A 15,553-nucleotide genomic window follows, 5' to 3' on the forward strand; every position below is an offset into this window, starting at 1 on the left:
CTCTTACCTGCCGTGAATCATCTCTGGGTGACCCGACAGTCGGCTCTAAAATCTCCATGACATAAAGCTGCTTGTCACTGCACTTCCACATCTTTCCCTCAGAATCCATCAAATAGCGCAGAATCAACAATTTGAAAAGAAACTCATGGAGGCCTTTCTGCACCTTTGCAAACACCAAAAACACAACTCATTAACACTATATGAAAGCTGTTGAGGCATGTCCTATTTAAAAAGCTATATTACTCTAAGTTAAACATTAACTTGAGACTCATTATTACCGATGATGTGACGTCAAAATGGAACATTGTGAGTTCTTTTCTCTTGGGGGTGTCCAAAAGAGACTGAAGGATGACATTCTCATCAACATTAGGTTCAATCAAGCGAATGCATTTCATCATTGACTGCTTTTTGGTTGAGTGCCTCAGTTTTTCATACAGCCTCTTGATATAAAGAGATTTACCTGTGATTTTAAAAAAAAAGTCATTATGACAGGTATCAATAATCTTAGGAGTGAAATAGTCACCATCAGAGAAATGTATCAATCTGAAATAGCTTATTGAATATATACACACCAACACCAGCCCTTTTGGATGAGACGACACCAACGCAGAGTCGTTCTTTGAATGCAGCTGCTGCACTGCACTGATTTGCTGGGACAATGTAGTGTTTGTGGAGGAAGTTCTGGATGCTCACTAGTGACTCCTGAGGAACCATGTGCAATTTGTACTGGCTGAATGCTGTTGGAAGGTAGGCATATTCTCTTTCTGAGCTGCAGATGATAACAAGTCTGTAGTCTTTCCTGCTCTGCATTTTCATTCGCTGAAAAAAGTTCTCAAGTTTAGAGCTCACATCATAAGTGAGCAGATCTCCATACAGTAGAGAGTATATCTTCTGTCCCCTGTAGCCTGTGCTGAGACAGCGTCTGAGGAATAGCTCCACCTGTTCGTATGGTGTTGAAGAGTTGCAAAGGAGGACTTCATCATAGGTGGGAAGTGTCTCGCCTTCACTACTCATGTAAATGGAGATGCAAGATGTCAGGACCTCATCGTGCGGGCAAACGATGAGGTTAGGATTCCCGGTGACCAGGCCCTTAGGTAAGTGCCTTTTTATGAAATTCCCAGTGTTATCATCAGAAATGTCTTCTTCACTCTCATCATCTTCACGCTCATCTTCTCTGTTAGCCAGTATTTCCAACAGTCGTCCAAGACTTTTTATATCAAGAATGTGCGTGAGAAAATTCTTCATATTTTTCATATAAGCATTCCAAATCAGATCAAATGTTTGCAAACCATGTGTTTGTTCCACAAGGCTTGGCAGGGGATCCAGTTCGCTGGGGAAGTCTGGGTCTCCTAGGTCATTTTTTGGCACCACAACAAAAGTTTGAAACTCAATGTCCTCATTTCGCTCTTGTGGTTTGGTGAGGAATTCATACTGGAGTGCATGCCATACTTGCCTCAAGTCTGATGATGTGCAATTTGGCTTGACGAAGGACAGCATCATGAGAACTTGGTCCTCCACATTTGTCACATTTTGTTGTGTCAGCTTGCTGCACAGGTAGACAATCTGTTCGGCTGTGTAGTAGTTCAGATAGTAATGTTGGGATCTTTGTTTGTCTACAAAATCCATCCAGTACTCCAGGCATTTCTCCATTTTCCTGCAAAGTTCAGGAAGCTGCTCCTCTATGCTGCCCTCCAGGATGACAGCACTGAGAACACTGCCCAGGTTGAAATCCATCATAATTCTGGGTTCATTGCTGCTTAAACAGCAGTTGATTTGTGCTTCCCAGTGTCTGAAGAGAGGATTTCCAGCAGTGTAGAGGGCTATAAATGCCTCAGCTAGTCTTTGAACACTGGCAAAAACCTGAAAAATAAATAAAAAAACCTACAGTCTGATGCAGCTGTTTATGCATTTTGTACAGTATATTCAGGAGGCATACATGGTTGCTCCAGCAAAAGGGGTAAACTATTTTGTAAATAAAACCTAAAATAATTATCATTAATTTTTTTAAAAAAAATATAACGTAGGGATGAGACTTTGCAAAATCTCTCAGTTCACCTGTGTATGGTATAGCTGTCAGACATGAGAATGATTCCATATTAAGCACATTGTAAGTACAGACAATTCATTATTCCCGACCATATCAATAGATATTTATTAGCCCTGTCCCTTTCAAAATTGATAAAAACATTTTCTTGCCATGATTTATTATTCCTTTTATTTCAGTATTTTATTTACTAATTTGATTATTAATAGTGTGATTTTTGTTAATATTTTAAACTATTTGATTAACCTTCAAAGATAGAAAACTATGTACAAAATATTGCTTATGATTATTTTAATTAATATCAGTAATACGTGTAAAAGTAGGAGTAGAAGCACTGATAATATTAATAGCAGCACTTCAGCTTCTATGCTAAACAAAATGACCTATGTTAATAGAATAAAAGGGAAACGTTTCAATATACCTCTGCAAAGTGATCAACTTCATAGTGTCCTTGATCCCCTTTCCCAGACATGAGCATGAGTTTGTTCTGCAGCTCCCGCAGGTCCTCCAGAGAATAGCAGCGCATCTGCTGACCCTCATCATGCTCCTCTGGGATCTGCAGCTTCAGTGCAGTTTCAAGACTCAACTAGATTGAAAAAAACAGAAATACACTCTCATAATTTTGTAGGAACTTTGTTCTCAGAGTTAACCTCTGTGCTGCATGGCCATAGGGATACAATTATCTTTATTTTGTTATTTACCGTTTTTACTCTTTGTGCACTGATCAGGTAGATACCCTTGTTGTTGATGGCTGATGCTAATGAGAGAGATGACAGCTCCACTGACCCATGACTGTCCTTCACAGTCTTCAGCCATTCCAAATGGCGTGCACTGTCCCGCTACAAGAGAAGATATTGTTCTTAAATGTGCTGTGTAATAATAATTTTCTGTTTAATAATACTAGGTTTACTCCCAAGTATCCTGCACAGAATAAAACTAACTTTAATATGAATGTTTTCAGTTCATTTACTAATTGAATTATCTATTATGATTGTTTTCGATATATTGTAGAGAAGGTGAGAACCCAAAATCATCTGCCACCGAGTGATTTAATGTCCATCAAGCGTCACCAACTGTCTGTGGTGTCATAGTGGCATCAACAGTTGTTCTTATTGTTAGTTAAATAACTCAGGATCATCCTCATATCAAAGGCTGTATTGAGATCTTTTTTTATACTTTATTTTTTCAGAGTTACTTTCACATAGGTAGAATTGCTTCCTCAAAATTTACCCCCCCCCCTCCCAAAAATGATTTCATCTTCCTCTATGCTCATTGATTAACTAACTGTCACCTTAGTTCAACTGAAGATTAATGAACACAATTGTACTAGTTCCATTTCAATTCCCTTTCATATTGGAGTCGCTTTATCACTGATCCATGTCATCAAATGCTTAATCTGGGCTGCATAAAAATAGCTATCCAGATCTGGTAATACCAGCCCCCCATCATTTTTCGGTATCTTTAAGTTTTCTAGTTTCACCCTCGAGGGTGTTGACCTGTTCCTTAAAATACTTTGGTGATTTATAAGTTGGTAGGTTTTGGAACAAAAACAAAAACCTGATAATAGTTAGAAATCAAATAGTTCCCCTAGATTTTGTGGAGTCATAAGAATTGTGATAATTTCATGGCAATCATGATGAAGTTTATTATTAGTAGTATTAGCAAGGTATCCTCTTACCAGTTTTTTCGGTAGGTTGCTGTCATTCTCCAAAGCTCTCCAGAGCTTCACAAGCACCTCTTTGAAGGTGGGAAAACCAGAGTCTGGTTTGAGCTCATAAAGCATTGAAGAGTACCCAAGGACGGCATCATGGAAGCAAGCAACACGATCAACATCCATGTCATTCTCTCCCGCAGAGATGGAAGCCAGGTCAACGAACACCTTCAACTCATTGATATCTAAAAAAAATAGATAACATTTTTCAATCAATTTGCCTGAATGAGGCTTTTAATTAATTTGATGTTGAAACCAGAATTGATAACAACTATTCTTACCTTCAAGTGCATCTTTCAACCATTTAACAAAGTGTCCTCTGAGTCCAAGCTCCTGTAGGCACAGTCTGCGGGGCTCAGTGATGTCCACCAGAACCTTCTTTGCCTGCATCAAGTCATTGTCAATCCGATTGAGCTGCTCTTTCTGAAAATCTGCTTGACTCTGAGAGAAGAAAGTCAAGAGTTAACATTGCCAAAATACTTCTGAATAACTCAGACCCACTCATCACCTGATCATCATTTGTAAAAGAAAGTACTAAGATAATTTCTTTGCTGTTGTTTTGACTCAACATCATCAGGACATTATCTTTCTATGAACTATGTGTACATATCCTCAAATACAGTAACATAATACACATGGTGTGCAGAGGGATGTTTGTAGCCTGGTGAAGTTTAACTTGCATTAGACGTTTTGGGTGTAATATACAATGTTCAAACATGGTCACTTACAACTTCTGTGAGAGTCTCCAGAACCTTGAAGTCCCCCTGAAGACAAAGTGTCTCTTTGACCCTCATGATGATTTGAGCTGAAGCCACAGCTAAATGAAGCTCATGATACTGCTCGATCTGTTGAACCCTGCTGTGGATCCACTGTTTGTCAGTTGAATTATCAACTCTACACATGATGTCCAGGTCCTGTGCGAGCTCTTCGTACTTGCCTTTGTACGCTTCAAAGAGCTGGTTAACCTCCTCAAGCTTTATACTGCCATTCTTCAGACAAGTGTAGATGGCTTTGTAATCAGCATAGCAAGGCATGAAAATGTCATCATGTATCGTTGCTGGTGTTGCCAAAATGTCCTCTACTTCATGTTCATCAGTATCATCGTCTTCTAGTTCTTCAGGGGCCAGAAGTTTGGCTTGTTTCTCCCAACATATTTTGAATATATAACTGTCTCTGAAGGTGTAAAGGACCTCTGCCATTTGTCTGATTTCTTCATCCAGACTGAAGTAGGTGACAACACCAGCCACCTTAGAGGGCATTTGATCAAACTGATGAACCTCCATAAAATGGTTTAGGGGCATGACCTCAATGTTGACCTGTTGTCTCTGTTCCAGGTCAGCAACATCGACTACAATGGAAATTGAATAAGCAGATGTTAAAGTTGTTGAAACAACAGAATCAAACCAACCTGGCTGATTCTCATGATACAACTACCATACCTGTCACATGTTCCTCAAGTTTATGGGTCATTGTTAAGAAGATGTCCACAAGCTTCTTCTCATGGTACACAGCTTTCATTTCAGCTTGTCTGCACTGTAACAGCCTCCTCATTTTGGCATTATCTTTGTATTGTTCATTCTCAGAGAGGCAATCTGTTAATATCAATTCACAAACACAAAATCCAAATATTTCTATTAGGCCACTGCACGCTATCATGTACAATTCTGGGGTTACTTTTTATTAAATGTGGAACAAATTTCTCGAAAAATCTTACAGTAGTTAGACTGTTATTACCGATTTTCAGCAGTTCTATGAAAGCGTCTCTCCTCTCCATAATGATATTGAGCAAGCTGATCTTAATGGTGCCATTTACCAGCTGATTGTTGATGGCTGTGAAATATGATATGGCTATAGCAAATCTGTCCCTGGCATCTTGAGTGAGCTCCTCAATCAGCTTTTCTTCTGCACCTGCAACGACAGAAATTGCATGTCAGTGTTTTATCTAAAATAACAACAATGCCTACTTGCTTGAATTCTGCCACAAAGTCATAAACTGATGCCTGGTAACTGTTGGAGGGTGTTTGGTCTTGTAAATTGGGCATTATGTCACTTTGTTTTTGGCTGCACTGCAACAGCAGGGCCAGGCTTATAAATACTAATGTCCATGACTCAGTGATTGAGTGATTGAGTGCTTGATAAAGTTTCACCATTGGTCAGCTCAATTCCACATGACTGAGCAGTGACGTTACACCATCGGTCAGCAGGCCGAGTGTTGGAGTTACCCCATTGGCCGTTGATCTTTCAAAATAAATTGGCACAAACAGATTCTATTGCGTCATCAAGGGGTCATTTACAGTGTTGCTAACTTAGCGCCTTTGTGGCTACACTTAAAAACTTTTCACAAGTTTTGAGATTTCTTCACAAAAGCACCGAATTTAGCCACTTTTTGGACAAACCTTAGCTACTTTCCGTAGACGAGTCGCCACTACTGCCCCGCGAGCGTGAGGTCGGGCTTTCCCTCCGCAGGTACATCTCTGTATGCGTCTCATTCAATTGACCGCATGGCAGCTGACACAGAAGTGAATGAGCTTCTAACTTTTCATTTTGACTGATCATTTTACAGGTTAATACAGCTGAAGTCACAGCACAGCTGTTGTCTTTAACTTATGAGTATGATGATTCTGTCAGACGTAGTCTTGGTTAAAAAATCAGGATTTTAGCAGTGCAGAGCAGCAGCTTGGATATGGCTTGGAAGTGACTGCTGGTTAACCTCTAGTCTCTGTTGGCTACGTTTCAGTCACTATTTCATGATTATTCTCTTGTCTGACAAGAGAAGCAGAAAAACATGTAAATGAGAACAGCTTTATTGGGAATTTTGCTGTATTAAATTACTGTGTATGTGGGAACAGACAATAGGAAAGAAGAAAACAGATAAAGGGTAGTCCAGCCAAATGGTAGGTTTTGACCTAGTCGGGTTTCAGTATCATCTTCTACCTTCCTACACTACAGAATTTTTGAGCATGTTTTAATGTTTTATTTTTTCCTGAAGAGATACCGTGTAGTCGGAAAATGTCCTTGGCAGCAGTCCAGGAAAGGAGGTGCCGAAGGACCACTTCTTCATCTTCCCGATAATTTCCTTGATGGTCCCTTGGCCAGGATTTCTGGATAATGGCTGAGATGAGTTTCCCAAACTTAAAGTTCATCTTGAACCTTTGAAACAGTAGGCCCTCAGACTTGGTCTGCATTTGAGGTAAAACAGCAATAAGCATTACTGTGCATATTTTTGATAGATGCAGTGAACCTGTGACTCATGCAGTTCCTTTTATTCCTATTTAAGAAAATTCTCGTGAATGGGATTTTAGCTGATTTTATTTGTAATTTTCTCACATTTGGCGATAGGATAGTGCTGGTATTGTTTTTAAACATGACCAGGACTGTCATAGACTTTGTTACTAATTGATGTAAATGTTAAAAGTGAATGAGAAGTGTTTGTACCTGGCACAAAAATGTAACAGCCTCAAGAGCACACCTCTCAATACTAGCAGCAACATGTGGAAGAGAACCACTGAGTTCCTCTATCTTTGTGCAGTAGAATTCAATTTGATCCACAGCAGATTCCTAAAACCACACAAACATAGTTAAACCAAAGAGAAAAAAATTAAATTCAAATGCAAATCTGCAAAATTCGCATCACATACCTGTTTGTACTTGCCCTCAAAATCCTTTGTGAACGTCTGGCTCCATTCTTTTGTGCAATCTTCATTTTTGAAGTGGATGGAGATTATGTTGTTCCACATCTGTAAAGTAAAACCAACAAAAGGAACTATTTACCAGCATTCTCTGCCAGTGATGGGTTGTGAGCATCTGTCTGTATATTTTGTGTTCTATTTATAAAATATAACAAAACTGCTCACTTCAATCTCCACTGTGGCCTCAATTCGGTACAGCGATGAAAGACCCTTTTTGAGCAAACCATGTCTGTAGGACCAACTGATCCAGCGTCTCATAATGATCATCGCCTGAGAGACCAAGTCTTTTGCATATCCCTGGTCATTGTCCACTTCTTGAGTCTCCTAAATGAGAATTATTAGTACAGTATTTGAGATTAGCAACACTTAATTCTGGTTGAAATGGTAACAGCTTGTTCACATGATTCACTTCACATACCTGTTGCTTTTTACAATGAACAAAGTCTGAGACTGATGCAACCAGATTCATGCAGGCTACAGGAATATCAAGGTAGTTCTGGCTATATGATGCTGGTTTGACTCCTTTGCAGATCTTCTCTAACAGTTTCACTGCTGTTGCCAGGCACTCTTTCCCATAAGCCTCATTAAAATAACTATGATGAACAAAAAGAAGAATGGAGGATTAAAGGACCAAGTTGGAAAGACATGTCCCCCTCCATGCAGAAATTTCCTGTCAGGATCTACTCAAGGAAATAGTCATACAGGACCATGGAAAGAACAGAACACAAGTCTTATGAACAAATAGAAATGATCTTACTGCGTCTGTAACTTCATGACTTTACAATTCAATAGAAAATCAGCTAAATTTAGAAGAGCAAATCACCTGTATTTTTTCTCAATGAGATGCCCTTGGATATGTGAGAGAATGTCAGATACTGTCTGTAAAACAGAAATCCAAGAGCATTAATTAATTTACTGAAATGTACTACAACCCTGAAATGTATTATTTTGAATTAATGTTTCCACTTCACCTGGAAGTTAGTGTAGGTAATATCCTGAGGAGCTTTATTAGTGAAAACATGAAGCACATCCAAAAGCTCAGTGTTAATGTTGATGATACAATCCATAAGATCATCAATTGACATCAGGTACAAGCAGGATCGCACCAAAACTGCATCCACCTCCATCAAGTGGCTGTGGCTTTTCATCAGATTCACCAGTGCCCTGAAAAGAAGAGAGCAAAAAGTGCACAGTAACACCCATCTATTTCCAAATCAATGTACTGGAATATGTTTGTTTACGGTATACTTTGGCAAAGTTAGAGAGACTCTTACTTCCTCTCTTGACTGCTCATGTATGCTCCTGCTGAGTTACCCATTTCAAGGCCATGCAAACCTGCCCAGGATGAGCTGTACTTCAAGTTTCCAGGAGTTAGCACTTCAAATGGCTTTGTGGTGCCTTTGAGCAGGTGGAGGAGCGGTAGTACCAGGATCCATCGAGGCATTCCAGCTGTTTTCACAGCGGTTATCAGAGAACCAACGTTTTCTGGCAGACTGCAACAAAGATCATTCAATGAGCATCTAGCAAAAAATGTATTATTATTACAGCAAATATAAACAGTAGGTCATTACTCTTTAGTCAGTAGATCGTGACTGTCATTTCAATTCACTGATAATTACTGGATTGTTTATAAAAGATTAGGTGCCTACTTTTTGAGAATAGAGACATCCTTTGAAAAATCTGCCCAGTACTTAAGGAAACCATCCTTGTTCAGTTTGGGCGGGCAAAGTGCAGTGCACAGCCGATGAAGCTCAGCTTCATGTAGTCTGATACCATGCTGTTTCCATACACAAAGCATGATCACAGCCGCCCGCATGGGGTCCTGAATGTAGAGCATCTTCCCATCTCCATGGTTCACCAACTGAGGAACCACGTTTGTCAGCATGAACTCCTTTAGCATCTTTCTCACCTGAGAAATCAGAGAGTGAAACCGAGGTAATTGGAGATTACCTTACCTGGTTGTTTCTAGACAATGCATAATTCTACTGCGAAGATTATGAACTTACATCATCTTTTCCATAGTCTAAGGAGTACCATTTCTTATGCGTCTCCTCATAAACAAAAGGTTCCCCATAAATCTCAAAGAACTGATTCAGTTGGATCAAAAAACTTCTCAAATTGGTATCAGTCCAGCTACTAAGAAGATCAAATATGGTCCCCAGCATTATATTCCCTGCAATATTTCTGCCTGCAATCAGCCTTGTCCGTTGTTCAGGCCAAAAGGTTCCTTTAATGGTGTCCGTCAAGCGTTTGAGCATGTTCTTTGATGGTGGGGCACAGATGATGTCATCATATTGGTGCCAGTCCCCTTTTACAAAAAAAAAAGACAAATTTCAGAAATATTGTATTCAAATTCTGTCAGCAAGCAGGCAGATGTACTTATAGATGGCCTCAGTTTTTTCTATTTACCTTCATCATTGAGGAGGTGGGACTTCACAAACAAACATCTGTTGGTAGTTGCCTGCGCAGAATCCAGTTTGTATATGAACTCATACTCATATTTGCTCTTTTTGCTGTTATAGACAACATATTTGTATGGTATCGACTGAGATTCAGCTTTAGATTTGCTTGCCATCAGTCTGCCCTCAACAAGAAAACCATGGTCTTGAAGATCCCTGTGTGAAAAGGGAAAGAAAGTAATATTTACATGGTGTACAGGAATGGGCGCAGGTTGGACACCGAAACAAAACTTAGCTGGATTCATAGCAGTTGGCCACCATCTGAACTTCACTGATATTTTATTTTAAAATAAGTACCTGCTCACACACAGCTCAGCTGCATCTTTTTCCCATGTCCCAATGTGAGACCCGACCCTGACGAAGATACGGTCTTCTTTTGGATCAAATTTGAAATCCTTTGAGAGAACTGCATGGAAGTAAATTGTGAGTCTGTCACATGCAGAAATGGTCTGGTTCCTAGTCGACCTAAAAAGCAAAAAAAAAAAAAAAAATACGAAAAAACCTACAGTAAATATAGCACACAGAGATAAAACTGGCAAAGGTGAACTAAAGGAAATGTGTACAACAATTTGAGAGAACTTCATCACCTTTTGGGTGGTGGGCCAGCTGAAGTGTTGGATTCTGTGTTATTACTGCCGTCTTTAGTTCCTTTGTCACTGTCTGAGGTTTGTGCTGGAGTCGACTTCTGCCCGCTTGGAGACTGCTGAACCACCATGTGCTCAACTATCACCTCCGGGTCCACACTGGAGCCTGTGCTGTCAGCCTGTACAAGGAGCATTAAATATATATATGCTAAATATACACCTTAAACACATGAAAATGATGTCTACACTAAAAGAATAAAACAAAGTTTTGCGTTTGTCAATAATGTTTAATTTTCACACGTTTTTGTCAGCATTACCTTGGATGACGTTTGAGGACCAAAAACCATCTTTTGTTCAGCTGTCGCAGTCTGCTTCTGTTTCTGGTCTTTCTGAGTGTTTTGCTTCTGTTTGGTTTGTCCCGTCTGTTTCACATTTGGTTCCACGTTGGCATTTTGGTCCAGTGTAGGTTGTTTAGTGGTGACTGTGTCTTTCTTTGAGTTTTTCCTGTCAGTCTTTTGATCTTCTGGGTTAGCGGCCTTCATCCCTTTACCTGAACCTGTCTGAGGAGTCGTACTCTTGCTTTCCTCTGAGGTGGGATGTTGAGTTGGAGTGTCAGCTGGTGCTGTCTTGAGTGTCTGATCCTGAGTTGATTTCTGTGCATTGCTCTCTCCCTCATTAGAGTTACCTGGAGCTTCCTCTGACTGCCTCGCTGCATTTGCCTCCGCTGTGGCAGCAGTCTTTTCACTCTCACTGATTTGTGTGCCTTCAGATGGTGCAGCGATATTGTTTGCTATTAAGGAACTAGACTGGCCTTCCATTGAGGAGAAATCATCTTGGGGTGAGTCTAATGTTTCATCCATTGCAATGTTTGAACTTTCACTGTCAGAAGTGTCTCTCCCGCCCTGCGTCATCTTCTTTTGGTTGTCTCCCGTGGAGACATGTGACAGATCAGAGTGGATTTCCTCTTGTTCTGACGACATGTTGCCATCTTTCTTCTTTTTTTTGTTCTTCTTCTTTTTTTTCTACAAAGACAAGAAGTTAGAGGATCACTTTATAAAACCACTTTACTTTAATGTGAAACCACGCCACTGTCTTCAAACTAAATGTCAACAGAATTGTTTTTTTTTAGTACTGGCAGATTTCAATTTTAGTTTTTCTAAAGAATTTCTAAAATACATCTAAAAGTTATTCTAATTGATATGAGCACATGATAACTAGCATAACATTATTAGAAGTGTTGGAAAGCATGTCTTTTTAATTTTTTTTTTCAATGAACATATCCCTTTAACTGAAGTCCTAGTTCAGGTGATTCTACTGTCTGAAAGTGCAATTTGCAGAGCATGTCATTTGAAAGGTAGAGAAAACTATTTATAGGAAATAACAGAAGGGATCATCGCATTCAGACTTAACTCTTGCACAAAGAATTTCTGCCATGACTTGAGCCATGATAAAAGATTGCAACTGAGAAATATACCAGAAATATATTAATGTGCTCTACTTGATTTTTTTAAAAGTTACCATACAGTGAAAAAAATACACTCGGCTGCCAGTTAATCAGGTACACCTACCTAAATCTAATGCAGTCTAATACAGCAGTCCTGCAATAAATGCTCCCTTCATGAAGTTTATAATGTTCAGTTTTTGTTGAAAAATGTTTCAGAGATGTGCTGATGCAACTTCGTGATCATTTTGGAGGATGTACTTTTAGGTAGATTTTTCTGTTTTTTAGCCTATCCACACTGATTTAAATGGGGTGGAAAAACTGATAGAAACACCTGTCAGTGTGATCCAGTGTGATGACCTCCATGCTAAAAATGGAAAAGCAAGGCAACACAGTGACAGTTACGCTCACCTTTTTCTTTGGGTTGCTGATTTTCTCTTCATTCGATTGTTTTGGGGATTTATTGGATTCTTTGCTGTCAGCAGGTGGGATGTTTTTCTGTGACACTGATTTCTCAGTGTTACTTTTCAAGTCAGCTACCAAGGATTTCGGCTGACTTTCTGCATCTGGATTAAAGATACGTGTTAAAAAATATCAGACTGCATCCTAAATTGTGTGTGAAAACCACTGCGACTATTAGAATGAAGTATAACTACACAGCAGGAGTTGTCAACGGTAGTGAGTTTTATTTTTTTTTAATTCTTTTTTAAACACAGTTACAAACAACACAACTAAGCTCGATCATCGAGTCACTGGGCTCAAGTTTGCATTTTCCCCATGAGCACTTATAAAAGTAGGTCACAATATTGACCTTGGTCTCTAATGTAATCTTACTCAGTCTAAAAAGATTTTTGGTTTGATAAAAGCTACATAAGTAATGTAAAAGCTCATGTCATGACAATATACAGAATAAAGGTTTTGTACAGTAGAACATACGTGTCATATTAATTACTTTACATTCACATTGTTACATTTCCCATTTAGGGACGAGGTGACATTTAGCTATGTCTGGACGGTTTATGTTTAGGACAAACAATGTGGCAGGTGAAAGTGTCACCCAAAAAACATGGACCCAGCTCTCTAGGGCACAGTATCAATATCAATGTAAAGTAGACCTCCTATGTTGTCCAAATTATATTCTGGATGCTGTACTAAAAAACACAACAACATGCTCGTGCTTTTACACATTATATGGACCCCATGAATCAAATCCTGTAAGTAAGTGTATATTCTTAAACCAAATTTCCAAATGAATCTACTCACCCTGTGTGTTTGCAGGTTGGACAGACATCTTCTGGCCACACTCATTGCAGAACTTGGCTGTCTTCTCCAAATTATGATGGCCGCAAGCTGAACACTTCATCTTCACACTGCAGCGTTTCCTGTAAAAGGAAAAAAACAGTCTCAACAGAAATGAACCTTAATTCCTCACCGTGTAGTAGATTCCTTTCACTTTCAGTTTTGCCAGATGAGATGTCATGAGACTGCCTTCAGTTCTGCAAAACAGCCCCCCAGAACACAGCTTCTTTCATTTGGTCTTTGAGCAGTGTTACCTAACAAAAACTGACCTATAAACACTTTTACGTAATTGAAATGGAAACAACTTTGCCACAGTGTCAGTGAACCTATCCACGCCAACCTTCTGTCCCACAAAATTCCAATAATAAACTCGTTTCAGCCAAATAGCAGAGAAAATAGGAGGTCTCACTAGAAGAAACACAGTTCCCACAAATACTACACTACCTTGAAGTTTTAGAAAGATACAACGAGTTAACAATCAAAACTGGTTAGAAATCTCAGTTTCTGTTGTGTAGAAAAAGTTAAAAGCCTTTTTTAATCTTGATATATCTAACACATGTTGTCGTTGACCTTTCCTCTGGGTGCAAAGAGGTTTAGAGACATTAGGCAGAGTATTTAATAAGACCAGATGCCCGGACACGCCCTTTAGCCACTTCCAGATGAGCTGCAGTTACTGTCAAAAGGCTGAAAAACTTGAAAAACGACATTCTAAAAAAGAAACATAACGTAAATCATCCCTGCCCAACAAAATGTGAAATCATGCAAATCAGTCATGAGTTAGAATCATGAACGATATCATTATTTATTTAGGTAACTGGTTTTGATTTAATGGATGAACAGTGTGTTTTTTAGGACAATACATGTGGTAATCACTGCTGCTGCTGCTGCTGCTGCTGCTCTGCTCCCTCTCTGTTGAATCCCTCACCCTGAGGTAACAGTGTTATGATTCAGAACCAATTTTTGTAATGAAAATCTGTTAAAAATTGTTTCACTTTTCTGAAATAGCAGGTCAAGGTAAACTGCAAAGAAAACAGGAGTGAAGCTTGGCCGTTTAGTTCATTACAAAGGCCTAAACACTTGTAAAAACAAACAATGCCAAGCGGTGAAAATTGCAAAGAATACTTGCAAAAGGTGAGTATTTTTCTTTTTTTTTTTTTACAGATAGAAGGTTGGACAACTTTTTCCAAGTGTCGAGTGACTCCTCTTCTCAGTGAAAAGATCTTTGGCTCCTTAATACAGCCAATCCCATATTTCCGTCACAAATCGTATTTTAAGTCACTTCCTGTTTTGATTCCTCTGTTTTGAAACCTCATTTCATTACATACGAACTGAGAATACGAGGTTTAAAAAACAAAAACAAAAAACACACAAAAAAACCAAAGAAACAAAAAAAACAGTAACCACCGTCATTATTGCTGTATCACGACAATATTTATGAACTGCAGCAAGACCCTTGCTACAGTTAATAGCGAGCTGACCCCCCCCCCTCGTTCCGAAGCAGCCAGTCTATCGAGCTGCGTAGCTAACATTAGCCCGGTCAGTTTGCCCCCGGCTCACTTTCCAGAAAAAACGGCGACGGTGGAAAATGTGCAGGTGTGAGGGCAGTTGTCGGCTAATTCACAACGCAATTCAAAGCCCATTTGAGCCGGACTTACCCAGAAGGGGTCCTGCGACAGGGAGGTCTGGTAGCTGCTCCAGCTAATGGGATTACTTTATTCCTACTTTGTCATAACGTCAAGGTCCGACGGTATCACCTCCCGCTTTCTGCAAAGCAGTGAAACAAAGGCTTAAGCGGTTTTTACCTCGGCTGACTTTCCCCCTCTGTTCTGTCAAATCGAAAGCCCTGAAGTCATCCCCACTGGACCTGCGACGCTACCGGCGCTAGGTCACATCTGAGTCCTGCTATCATTTCAATTCTGCGTGTCTTAAAGTTTCGTTTTGTCAGAAATGGGCGTCGACCAATAACACGTACTTTCTTTAGGATTCATAACAGTATTGTGCTGGACTCTGGAGGATGACAGAGAAAAACTCTGTCTCTGTAACAAAGTGGTCCTAACAACCTCTGATAATGGCCATCCCTAATAGACAATTCTCGTTTTATATTTTGAAAAAAGTCAAGTGTGTATATGTGTATATATATATATATATATATATATACTTTTTAACACCAGAACTACAGAGTAGTTGTTATGGCAAAATGCAGGAGCGAATATTTACTTTCTCATAATAAATGATCAGTGGTCATGATTGTCTGGTAGACAGGGAGTCATGGTCCATAAGATTGATTTAGTTCCACTTTTAAGGATCGCGTGATTTTCTTTGTGTT

At 39.4% G+C, this 15,553-nt stretch overlaps 1 protein-coding gene across 3 annotated transcripts in view; it reads right to left on the reverse strand.

The window, feature by feature from the left end:
• rnf213a (ring finger protein 213a) overlaps positions 1-15,123 on the reverse strand; it is a 31,734-nt gene extending 16,611 nt beyond the window's left edge. For 2 of the 3 annotated variants that reach the window (XM_040156229.1, XM_040156251.1), the window contains exons 1-27: positions 14,883-15,123; positions 13,192-13,310; positions 12,340-12,494; positions 10,805-11,509; positions 10,491-10,666; positions 10,201-10,368; positions 9,854-10,059; positions 9,451-9,752; positions 9,094-9,353; positions 8,719-8,937; positions 8,416-8,608; positions 8,268-8,323; positions 7,863-8,037; positions 7,610-7,768; positions 7,394-7,492; positions 7,191-7,313; positions 6,751-6,934; positions 5,490-5,663; positions 5,195-5,347; positions 4,484-5,103; positions 4,037-4,196; positions 3,723-3,940; positions 2,746-2,883; positions 2,466-2,630; positions 573-1,860; positions 279-460; positions 8-163 (exon numbers count right to left, since the gene is read on the reverse strand). In XM_040156229.1, the coding sequence (XP_040012163.1) occupies positions 8-163; positions 279-460; positions 573-1,860; positions 2,466-2,630; positions 2,746-2,883; positions 3,723-3,940; positions 4,037-4,196; positions 4,484-5,103; positions 5,195-5,347; positions 5,490-5,663; positions 6,751-6,934; positions 7,191-7,313; positions 7,394-7,492; positions 7,610-7,768; positions 7,863-8,037; positions 8,268-8,323; positions 8,416-8,608; positions 8,719-8,937; positions 9,094-9,353; positions 9,451-9,752; positions 9,854-10,059; positions 10,201-10,368; positions 10,491-10,666; positions 10,805-11,509; positions 12,340-12,494; positions 13,192-13,291 (6,534 nt within the window). In that variant the 5' untranslated portion in view covers positions 13,292-13,310; positions 14,883-15,123. The remainder of the gene's footprint in view (positions 1-7; positions 164-278; positions 461-572; positions 1,861-2,465; positions 2,631-2,745; positions 2,884-3,722; positions 3,941-4,036; positions 4,197-4,483; positions 5,104-5,194; positions 5,348-5,489; positions 5,664-6,750; positions 6,935-7,190; positions 7,314-7,393; positions 7,493-7,609; positions 7,769-7,862; positions 8,038-8,267; positions 8,324-8,415; positions 8,609-8,718; positions 8,938-9,093; positions 9,354-9,450; positions 9,753-9,853; positions 10,060-10,200; positions 10,369-10,490; positions 10,667-10,804; positions 11,510-12,339; positions 12,495-13,191; positions 13,311-14,882) is intronic. The other variant, XM_040156239.1, reaches the window with a different exon arrangement.
• Positions 15,124-15,553: the final 430 nt, after the last annotated feature.

Source organism: Xiphias gladius, chromosome 3 (genome assembly GCF_016859285.1).
Source record: "Xiphias gladius isolate SHS-SW01 ecotype Sanya breed wild chromosome 3, ASM1685928v1, whole genome shotgun sequence".
NCBI lineage: Eukaryota > Metazoa > Chordata > Actinopteri > Istiophoriformes > Xiphiidae > Xiphias > Xiphias gladius.